An 11,357-nucleotide genomic window follows, 5' to 3' on the forward strand; every position below is an offset into this window, starting at 1 on the left:
ATGCAAAAACCCAAAGTGAGAGCATGCCTAGACATTCTAGGAATATCAAGGAGGCTGGCATGGCTGGATTGAAGAGAATGGGGGCTGGAGAGTAGTTGGAGATGAGGTAATGAAGGTAAAGGGAGCATCTTTATGTAGGGCCTTGTTAGTCATAGTGAGGATCTCAGCTTTTACTCTACCTTGGGGACCATTAGAGAGTTTTCAGCAGAGCTGTGACATGACTGATCTGACTTAAGCTTGAATAGGATCACTCTATTAGAGAGTACAGGAGTGCATGGGCAAAAGCAGGCAGTCCCTTTGGAGGCTATTGTAATTATGTGGGCAAGAGATGATGGAGCCTTGGACCAGGATGGTGGTAGTGAAGGTGGTGAGAAGGGATTGAATTCAGGATAGTTTGTAGAATGATAGGGTTTGATGATGAGCCATATGGGGCAGTAATGTATGAGAAAAAGAAGAGTCAAAAATTACACCAAACTGCAAGAATGGATTTGCCATTAATTGAGATAGAAGAAAATGTAGGAAAAAATGGATTGAGAGGTATATTTGAACACAGTTTTGGACAAGCTGAGTTAAGAAGCCAATTAGGCTTACAGGTAGAGCCAAGGAGATAGCCGGTTATATGGGTCTACAGTTCAGAGGAAAGGCTGGAAGATACAACTATGGGAGCCAGCAGCATATAGTTAGTTTTTAAAGCCATGAAACTGGATGAAATGTTATTGTCCAGGGAGAGGTATAGATAGAAAAAGAGAAGATGTCCCAGGACCGAGACCTGAAGTACTGCAGCATTTAGAGGTCAGAGAGATGAGAAAGAACCCACAAAATAGACTGAGAATGAGCAGTCAAGAAGGTGGGAACCAACTGAGTAAGCTGAGTGTGGTGTTCTGCAAACCAAGATAAAGTATTTCAAGATGTTTAGTGATCAGCTATTCGAAATACTTTTCAGGGGCTAACAATGAAGTCTATATGCAGTAAGTTTTCTACACAGTCCCTACAAGAACTATGACAGGTAGTCAATCCATTAAACTACTTATTTGTTACAGCAAAGATGTATTTAGTTCCTCCTGTGTAGTGTAGACATTATGGTAGGTACTTAACACAAGACAAATGAGATACTGTCCCTGCCTCTGAGACTCAGGGTTATGAGGAGATAAACATGTCCACCTGTGAAGAGGGTGAACACAGGTATCTCGGTCAAAGAGCCCCTGGAGTGCTTGGCACATAGATGATGCTCAGTATAAATGTTTGATGAATAAAATGTATGTGTGCTGTGAAAGCACAAGTGATGAAATCGTTAATTTCCTGAGCCAATTAAGAAGGGTTCGCAGAAGGTAACATTTGAATCCTAAAAGACAACTCAGGTATTTGTTAGGTCAAAAATACAGCCAACTGTTGGAAGCCTGCCCTTATTCCACACATCTCTGTTTAAGCAGCCGTAGAGGCTATCTTCTGGTTAATAAAACTCTTTGACTTAGTTATCTTTGTATGCAGCTTAGATACTTGTGTTTAGTAAAATGTTATTGTTTTAGGTATAGTGGCATAACTCAAAACAAATATTTTAAATCATAATGCCTAGCTAAATAATAGTCAGGAGGGTCTAACAGACCTCTTTGGGGGTTGTTGTGTTAACTGAACCGTGGCCAAGGACTGATCGATCATTCACGACGTCATTTGATTGTAGCTTTATATTTATCAGGCTTATGTGTGGTTCAGCTTCATACTGAAAGAATTAAAAAGAATGTAATGATTCAGTTCCTGTGGGAATTAATCAGAAAGGATAGCTAAAAAGAAATCTATTTTAAATCACCTTTAAAAACATGAGTAAGAGGAAGAGTGTTCCAATACCGGTAATGAACTACATACAGAGTCCTAGAAGCCAGACGGTATAATTAACATGTTGGGGATTCACTTTATTGGGATAGATAGGTTAATTTGGGCCTAGTTTTTGCTTTCCTTCTGATTGCTCACTGTTTCCTAGCTCATTCATGGCTTAGAAGCCAAGATTCTGGGAAGTTTCTCCCCCCAAAATGGGCTTCCTTTTCCTTTGGTCTGTTTTAGAATTATGGCAAAAGGTCATCCTGCTGCCTGTTTCCCCATTCTGTTTTCTAACCACTTGCTCTCTGCTCTTTGCCCTCCTTCCTTGGCAGAAAGCCCCAAGGAAAGCTCAGAGCCAACGGGTTCTCCAGCTCCTGTGATTCAGCACAGCTCAGCAACAGCACCTAGCAATGGCCTCAGCGTTCGTTCTGCAGCTGAAGCTGTGGCCACCTCCGTCCTCACTCAGATGGCCAGCCAAAGGACAGAACTGAGCATGCCAATACAGTCGCATGTGATTATGACCCCACAGTCCCAGTCTGCAGGCAGATGATGCCTCCCCTGGTGGAGAGGTCCCCAGCCAGAGCTCGCCCATCTGAGAGCCAAGAGAAATGTCATCTTATCCCCTCCCATCTGCCTTGGACATGGCATTATGGGGGAACATTTTTGTGTGTCGTGAGTAATGGACAAATGTGGGGCTTTTCTCTTCAGCCACATGGTCATGTACGTTGACACTTGTACTAGGAGCCTCCCAGCCCCAGAGCCACATAGATCATCCCCCAAAGTGGGGGTTTCTGATATCCCCACAGCCAAAGGCCTTTCCAGATGGTTCGAACAATCACCCCTGCCCATGCATATATACCTGTCTCTTTTAACACTAACCCTTGCACTTCTAGGTTTCAGGTTTCTCAGTTCCTTCTCTTCCCACTAAGCCGTGAATGTTACCTTCTTGTTCCTTAACAGCATGCCACTTCCTGCTAGGTAGAGGGATCTAGAATTATTGGCATATCACCTGCTGACCCATCCTCAGCCTCCACCCTATGGATTCAGGACCTTGTCTCCCAGTAGTTGCTTATTTATCCCTTTTCCTTCTTCCAAAATTCTAGTAAAAAATTCACTTAGGGTGAATGTAAGGTTACCTTTGATATATGAAATAGCAATATTTTCCAGTCCTTCCATTAACTTTAGTCCTCCCTACTTTCCACCAGAAAAAAAAACAAACAAAAAAAAAGTAGAAAGAAAACCTCAAGAATTCTAGTCCTTTCTCATCTATGTTCAGAGCTATTTAGGTACCTCATTTTGTCTCTTGAGTTTTCCCAGTCTAGTGGTGGGGTCTTTTCCACCTCCCACTAAGCCTTGGCAACTTCATCTTGTGGCCTTATTGGATATTGCTTGGTAGTGAAAAGGGGAAGAGCCTGTGATCCGACTGGCTGACTCCTCCCCTCCCCACTCCATCCTTCGGTCTAATCATTGGGGCAAGCAGGAACAATGTAGTTTAAAGCTTGTTCCATCAGATTACTGGATTGATTCTTTAATGTTTTTTATAAGAGTTTACTGACCAAAGCATACATATTCCTTTTGGTCACCTTTCCGCTCCTGCCTCTCCCTCTTCATTCCCCTGCCCACATTACTGTCTCTCCCTCCTCCATAATTAATTCAGATGCAGCCCTCTGGAGGCAGTCTTGTAGAGGACTCTTGTGGTCTCTCACTTTTCCCCCATCTGTTAGCCTCACACATCTTTCTTTTCTGAGCTGGGGTCTTATATTCACAAGTGTCCCACTCCCTCTGGATCTGCCTTCTCTTTTTCACCAGGTTCCTAGCCTAACCACTGGGTCTCTCTGGTTCTGCAGTATTTATTCATCTCTTTTCTGCCCTCTACCCCCTAGATGCAGTGCTTCTCCGTAGTCCAAACACCAGGACTCTGAGGCATCATAGCCAAGGTCCCAAGTGGGTTTTCTTGAGTATAAAGTTGGATAGGGGCAGTCTGGGAAGAGGAAGGTATAGTACCAATCTCAGCAGAAGAGCCTTGCTTATTGAAGGGCCTGGCCTGCTAGCAATATTGGTGACTATTGCTCACAGCCATTCTTAAAGAGTTGGGCTACAGTGGGAGAAATTCATCCCTCTTGTCTCTCTTTCTTTCCCGTGAAGACTTCTCATTTTCCCTTTGGCTCTGAACTATGCAATTTCTACCAAGGCCATAGGAAGCAATCCAAAGCCAGGGGCCTGTGGATAGATATGTTAGCTTTAATAGCCCTTCAGTATGAAACCCTTCCAGTTGTCCCAGAGCCACCTTCTGCCATCTGCTGAAGCCAAGAATGTCCTTTTCTCCATCTCTCCTACCTCCATCTTAAACATACGCACAGAATAACTCCCAGCTTCCTTTCTTATTTTGTCTTCCAAAATTGGCTGTCATATGGAAATGAGGAAATGTTTTAAGCCACAAGATTCCCATCTCCTCAGAGTGATAAACTGGTGAGCCCATTAGATGACATGTTCTACTGCATTTGTTTTTAATTTCCCCTCCTGCTTTTCAGAACCTGGTGAAAAGAAAGGAGAAAAAACATGGTTTTCTCATCCTCTACCACCCAGGACTCAACAGGAACAGCTCCTCAGATGACTCAGACCAGCAAATGGCATGGCAGATGGTCAGGATGCAGGTTACCACCTTCAGGGACTCCACTTGCCTTTAAAAATTCACAGCCATAACTTGTGCTCAGGACTTTTCCTTTAGATGGCTGCTCCCTGGGCTTTTCTCCCGCTTTAGTTTTGTTTCATTTTTTTATTATCTTTATTCCCGCTAGCAGCTTTGCCCTTGAGCTTGACTGAGTTTATGGCTCCCAAGGAGCTTTCATAGACCCTTCACTCTTTTTCTTCTTCCTTCAGTCAAGTATTTTTCAAGTTAAGAATCAGTTTGTCACTACACACATGCCCTGCCTCACTGCTTTGCCTTGGAGGAGGTTTGAGCCCTGCCAGTCTGTCCCTGCTTATGATAGCTAATTTATATAGAGGGTCCTATTTCGTTTCTTATCCCCTCCCCCTATCTAATTCTCTTGAGTCCTTGTTTCGTTTTCATCAGTGGGAAGTTAGTATTGGGGACCTAAATGAGAGGCATTGGCAGAACCTTAGTAAAGCAGCAGTGACATGAGGAAGGGTCAGGGCAGAACCCTACCAGGTAGCTCTTTAGTTGGTCCTCAGTCTCACTAAGAAGGCAGAGCAATTGCTTACCCTGAATGCTCTCTTGTAGTCAAGGGGAACATCACTGACCTTGTTTTTGCTGCCAGCCATATGGTTGCTCTCCCTTGCTTTTTTTGCCTTCCAGACTCATCTGGACCAAAACTAGATATCATGGAGGATGTTTTAAAGGTCATGGCCTTTCTGGGGACCTTAGGGAAGACACTTTCTGAAAGAAACTGGGAGTGTGGACCCTTGGGGCTCTTCCAAGTAAACACAGGACTGAAGCCTCTCACCTCACTCCAAAGACGCAGCTGCTAGATACCCAAAGCCGAGAAAGGGGCCAGAACCAGGCTCTCTAGTCTTCAGACTTTCTGCCCCATTCTCTAAAAAGAAAGCTTGCTTAGAATCGAAAAGTCTGAGAAAGTCTTCCCCATTATGAGGGGACACTAGAAAGTGTAGGGCCTCCTTTACTTACTCTTTCCTTGTTGGTTACATACCCCAAATCTAGCTTCCTTCAGCCTCCACCCCTCTTCTCCCTAAACATTAGGCCATATACACTTGGTGGTAGTAAAAGAGGAGATTACCTAACTGAACCTCACCTCGTTGCCTTCCCTATGCTTATTGTGTTCTTGGCTTCTTTCCTGACTCATTGCCCTCTAGCATCACACATCCTGGTAGATGGGGTGCTTAATCAGAACCATGCCCTGTCTACAGCCTGCACCACCAAGCAGACATCAAGATATTCTTCCTCTGGTTTCTGAGGCGTCCTTGCTGCACACTGAGAGGCTCCTTTAAAGGTGCTAGCCCTGAGACAGTTCTCCCCTAGAAAAAGTTCTCCCTTTCTTTCATAACTTCCTTCCCATCCCCAAATCATTATTTTTCATTAATATTGTACCTTGTATACACAGGAAGGAAATGTATTTTTTTTTTTTAATTTCATAACCCATCTGTTTAGAATCCAGTCCTAGCTACATCACGTATGCCTTTGTTGATATGCTTTCTGCTTTCTTTAGACTTTTGTTTGACGGGCAGAGGGAGGAACAAGACAATTGAGGATCTTCAACACCCCACAACCCTAATTGTCCCCTCAGAGTATCTTTGTTTCTGTTTACAACACACAGATGTGCACAGACACAAATCCCCACCTCCCCCACCCCCCAGGGTGCTAACCTAGACTGAATGAGTATAGGTGGCTGTACCAGTTGTTTGTCTCTTTGGGGTAGTTTTGCCCCAGAATGAGAAAAGGCTGGGGAGAGTAGGGAAGGTTAAGGCAGCTTATGTCCTTTGTAGATGCAGGTTTGTATTGTAGCTGCTAGGGTTTTTGGTTTTTTGGTTTTTTAATGGGGCTGATAGCACAGAGATTTCTCACCAGTATTAGTTGCTGGTGAGTGATGTTTTTAGCTGTAAAAAAAAATGGCTATGAGTACTAGTTTCATTGGCTTTCTCTTAGGGCAGTAGTTCTCAGAACGTGGTCCAAGACCAGCAGCCACCAGCATCTGGGACCTTGTTAGAAATGCACATTTGGGCCCCTCTGACCTATTGAATTAGAAACTGTGGGGATGGGCCTTAACAAGCACTCCAAGTGATTGTAACGCACATAAAAGTTTGAGAACCATCACCTTAGGGGCAGCAGGGAAATTCTTGTAGGGTGTCAAGAATATTTTAAGGATCATCCTTTGCCTTAGCACTAACATATTTTTCCATTTCCTCCAGTCCCTTCCTCTACTCCCATAAAAACAACAACCATATCACTCATCTCAAAATCTAGGTTTGTCTTTGTCCTATTTATCTCTAAAACCTGTCCTGCATTGACCTGGACAGGACTTGTCCCATATTCCCTTGCAGACTGGTCACTCCATGTTGTTTATTTCAGGAAAGAGCAGCTGGAGTTTTAGCTGTCCTGCTCTCTTGCGCGTGCGCTCTCTGTCTGTCTCTGTCTCTCTCTCTCTCTCTCTCTCTCTCTCTCTCTCTCTCTCTCTCTCTCTCTCTCTCTCACACACACACACACACACACACACGCGTGCGCGTACGTTTCAGGCAGGGAGATGAGCCTCCAGCCACAGCAGTGGAGGCTGCAGCCTCCTGACAGTATCTGTTGAAAACTGTGTGTATCTATGGTTTTATCTCTGCTCATTTGTATATCTTTGACATGTAGCAAAACCTCTCCATCTCATCAAGGAACTCTGATGTGGGTCTTTCCAGTCCCCAGTGGTAGACTTTGACAGGTGGGAGGGTACAGTGCTACAGGCTTTTTTGTTACAAAATCATCTCCCTTTCCCCTCCATCCAGTTCAGCATGATCCCTGTGAGCAGGCTCTCACAATCTCCCGGGACAGGGCTGAGGCAGAGGCTTCGCTCTATTCTCCCTAACCATCCCTTCTTCCTTCCCCCTTGCCACTTAGCTGTTAATCCCCCAGCCATGCCTTCTCCCTCTCTCCCTGCCCTGACATATATTGTGCCTTATTTATGCTGCAAATATAACATTAAACTATCAAGAGAACCACTGTTATGTCTGATGCTTCAATATTCTGATTTACAAGTCCCATTGTCCACTCTTTCTGGGAACTCAATGGGTTTGGGTTTTCACATCTGTGATCTTCCTCACGCTCCTAGGTTTCTTAGGACAGAAAGAGCCAGGATTCTTATCACTTCTTTTTATACAGTGAAGACACAGAGAAGGTGGGTGGTTCATATAAATTACATAAGACAATAGAAGGCACAGGAACCAGGGTTCATTCCTGTGTACTGCCCTGGGGACAAGGGCCCTCAGCATCATGGGTGGGCTCTCTAAAGGACCTATGTGCTTTATGGGGATGGGAATGGGGGATAAGACAGTGTTTGAAGGCAAGTGGCCTCTTAACCTTTCAGTGGCTTCTTAACTTTTCAGAACCCCTCCCAACAATTAAAACAATAAATAAATAAAAATAATCCCTACACTCAAGAAGTTTCCAGCATGACTAGGGGATGCACGCAGACCGAAAGAGGAGCTTTCCATGATTCTGTGAGTTCTATGGGGATAGGGGAAGGTAGGTTAGAAGCAGGTAAGATTTCTCGAGAAAGACAGGTAATGCTTAGGAACCATATGGAGTGAGGAAATGTAGGGTAGGGCAGTCACTACCTGTTCCTTGTATCTACGTATTCCTTGATAATTTTCACAAGTGAGGAGAGTAAGCCAGGCTGAAGGACTTGACCAGGAGATAGCCGATGCCTCTGAGGGTGTCCCAGTAGGAGAGAAATGATCTAAGAAACTGTGGCTGATGTTTGGTATAATTGACACAAATAGGGAGACCGAGTCTTCTTAGGAGAGTGGGAAATGCAGTGGTGCCCTTCATTGTGTTATGGTCAGAAGCACATGGGGATCTAGAGAAGGGTAAGAAAGGAGGTTACTGAGCCAAATACCAAAGCCAAGATGAAGTGGTTTGAGATTGAAGGCAGGGCAGTTTCACATGTTAGCAGAATTAACCCATTCAACTAACCGAAGGAGAGACCAATCACTTCCATCGGGACATAGGAAGCCATCTAAATCAGCTCCTTGATGCAGCCTCAGCTCAGATACAGTTGTAATTGGTGATTAGAGAAATAGCAGAGGGGGAAGCAGCAAGACAGTAGACATTTACTGAGTGCCTTCTCTGTGCTAGATAGAATGCTAGATGGGGTCACTTACTGTTCACAATAACCTCTTGATAAGAGGAGCAGTTGCCTCATTTTATTGAAGATGAACTGAGTTTTGGGTTAAGACACTTGTCCAAGGCACACAGTGAAGTGCAAGAGCTAGGATTAAAACTGAGTCTGTCTGATCCTAGAGCCACTCTTTGCAGTGTTCCACCACACCTCTGCTCCTCTGGACTTCTGTCAGATAAAAACAGATAATGACCTCACTGTGAGGAGGATCCATTTGCCACAAAAGACCAGTTACCTGCAGTCTTGATGCTCCCTTTTAAAAAGTAATGAAACTATAAGATGTAATGATGATGAATGTCAGGGTCTGTGATTAGGACTATCTGTGAGACAAAACTTAGAGAAAGTTTAAAGCTAGGTTCAGCTGCATTCATACCAATGTAGTATCTAGAACATCCAGGTCGAATCCTACTCTAATCTACCAACCCAAAGTACAAATTGGTTTGTAGATGCCTTAAAGAGGAGAAATGCTTCCCCTTGAACAAAAATGTACTATAGAGTGGAAGAATGAAATCTATCTTCAAACCTGCAAAAGGCTGGCACACATGAATGAAATGAGATGTTCTGTGAGACTTAAGAAGGCAAACAGACCTCTGGTGGAGGCCACAAGGAGATGGGAACCAGCGTGGTGCAAGGATCAATCTGTCTGAAGACTGTCTCAGGAGACGGTAAGTTTGCCCAGGACTTGGGTATGTAAGGCTTATCACAGCCAACATTTTAAGGACACTTGCTCTGCCAGATCCTGTACCGAACAGATTACAAAAAGTATCTCAAATAATACCCACCCTAGAAAGTAGTTTCTTTTCATGTTGCCATGTGTAAGGTGAAGAAACTGCAGTTTGAGAGGTAGACAGCTTGCCCAAAGCTGATTATAGGCTTTTTACATCATAGCACCTCTACAGTATAGGCTAGTGGGGAGGTTGAGGAAGGGATCCTAGGATCATAAGAGAAAGAGTACCAAATGACTTTGAAGGACCTTTTCCTGAAAGATATTTCCTGAAGCAAGATTCTAGTATCCTGCCCCTGCCTTTCTGGAACTCTTTCTTAAGAGTCAGGGCCTCAGGAACCACCATCCATACCTGATCCTTCAAAGAGTTCTATTTCAGAAAAAGGAAATGGCTGGACCTGACAGTGTGGAGCTGTGACCACAGGGTGGCAGCAGTGCTTCAGCTGTAGAGGATGGCTCCAGAGGCTCCGGTGAGGTGAGTCCTAAGCTGTGCTCCCTAGTGTAGATGAGGTCCCTCTACAAAGATTTGAAACAATCACCTCTTACTGTGGGCTCTGAAACTTTTTAGTCTCCTCCTGTATCTCACTTTTTACCCACAGGCGACTTTCAGAATAGTAACCCCTCAAGAGGCATATATGCAGGTGTGTGAATGGGCTGGGTGACCCCTACAGCCAGTCAAGGGAGGGACCAGGCTGGGCCATCCTAGCCAACTCTGACTCTGGCTCTTTTCCCCCTATTCCTCTGTTTCAGGATACAATGCCTAGCTCTTCCTGACATGACTTTATGTTTTTATTCTGCAATTAAGAAAGAGAGCAGGTGATCAATTGGAGCTCTCCAACCTGTTGAGGGATTGGGGGTTCTTGAAGGCCCCCCCAGGGCCTGGCTCTGACAAAGCATCTGCAATTAATGATGCTTTAAGAGCTCTGGAGACAGGATTTATGCATCTAATAAAGTCTGTCTGCAACTCCGGGCTTAGGGGCTGGGGCCGGAGGCTGAGAGCAGGAAGTCCCCAGGGGGTCATGGGAGGGGATCCCAGGGGCTCTTAATGGAGCTGAGCATTTCCATTGCCTGCTCTAGATTCCCCCCTCAGGCTGCTGTGGGGGCGGGGGACAGGGAGACAGCAGGTATAAGAGGCAGATGTGGCCACAGAAGGCAGATGACAGCATGGATTCCAGGCAGGTGGTAGTGCTGCTGGTGGTGCTGCTGTCAATAGCGGACTGGGGCCACGCTGAAGGACCGGGAGGCTGGGATGGAGATCAGATCTTTGCGGTAAGTTAGCACCCCCAGCCCCACATCACCATTTCCCTCTACCTCAGCTTGAGACTTGTGCTCTAGGTTCAGATACTCTAGTGGCCAAGGTCTTCATTGGGTCCTCACATCTGAGCCACATTCCTCCCTTTGTGACCTAAATGTCAAAGGCCTTTGCCAATCTTCCGTCTGGATGTCCCTGTACCACAGGAGGAAGACACTGGACTCCACCCACCACCACAGGATGCCCAGACCCCTGGGTCACTTTTGCGCTCCCTGCTCCAGGTCATGCAGAAGAGACCTGTCGGGAGCAGAGCCTTCCTATTTCAGCCCCAGAGGTGAGTCTGCGAGGAACACGGGCGAGACTGGGGCCAGAGGGAGAGGACAGGGAGTGGGTTAGAGAAGCGGGGAACGAGAAAAACCTACAACTGAGGATCATTCTCTTCTAAGGTTTGGCAGAAACACCTGGGACTCCTGGAACAAGAAATGGCTGAGTCCCCGAGCTGGGGACGGACTGAACTCCCCATTCTGGAGCCTGGCTGTACCTCAGCGCTTTGGGAAGAAGTGACATGTCATTCCTTAATATGTTCGCATGCAAAGCCCACACCCCAAAGTGCTATGTGTCTTCCCAAATAAACCTGCCTAGCTTCTGAATCCAGGTGTCTGTGTCTGAGACTTGAAACGGTTGGGAAGGAGCCCAAGGCAAGAACTGCAGCTCCTCC

General features: G+C 45.5%; 2 protein-coding genes across 9 annotated transcripts in view; both read left to right on the forward strand.

The window, feature by feature from the left end:
- The window catches only part of LOC107509862 (cyclic AMP-dependent transcription factor ATF-7), a 70,641-nt gene extending 63,824 nt beyond the window's left edge, over window positions 1-6,817 (forward strand). For 4 of the 6 annotated variants that reach the window (XM_036236046.1, XM_016142751.2, XM_016142754.2 and 1 more), the window contains one exon: window positions 2,145-2,362. In XM_036236046.1, coding sequence (XP_036091939.1) covers window positions 2,145-2,362 — 218 coding nt within the window. Of the gene's footprint in view, window positions 1-2,144 lie in introns of all 6 variants that reach the window. The other 2 variants (XM_016142750.2, XM_036236047.1) reach the window with 2 other exon arrangements.
- Window positions 6,818-6,938: 121 nt separating this feature from the next.
- NPFF (neuropeptide FF-amide peptide precursor) lies at window positions 6,939-11,293 on the forward strand. 3 transcript variants are annotated; one of them, XM_036236060.1, is made up of 6 exons: window positions 6,939-9,328; window positions 9,767-9,862; window positions 10,138-10,203; window positions 10,563-10,656; window positions 10,846-10,973; window positions 11,086-11,293. In XM_036236060.1, exons 2-6 carry the CDS (start codon window positions 9,840-9,842, stop codon window positions 11,201-11,203), a joined length of 429 nt encoding a protein of 142 aa, XP_036091953.1. In that variant the 5' UTR covers window positions 6,939-9,328; window positions 9,767-9,839; the 3' UTR covers window positions 11,204-11,293. The 3 variants fall into 3 exon arrangements, with proteins under 3 accessions (XP_036091953.1, XP_036091954.1, XP_015998242.1); XM_036236061.1 differs by lacking the exon at window positions 10,138-10,203 and having other exon boundaries at window positions 6,939-9,862; XM_016142756.2 differs by having other exon boundaries at window positions 6,939-10,656.
- The last annotated feature ends 64 nt before the right edge of the window (window positions 11,294-11,357 follow it).

This window comes from Rousettus aegyptiacus, unplaced genomic scaffold, assembly GCF_014176215.1.
Source record: "Rousettus aegyptiacus isolate mRouAeg1 unplaced genomic scaffold, mRouAeg1.p scaffold_m13_p_2, whole genome shotgun sequence".
Lineage (NCBI taxonomy): Eukaryota > Metazoa > Chordata > Mammalia > Chiroptera > Pteropodidae > Rousettus > Rousettus aegyptiacus.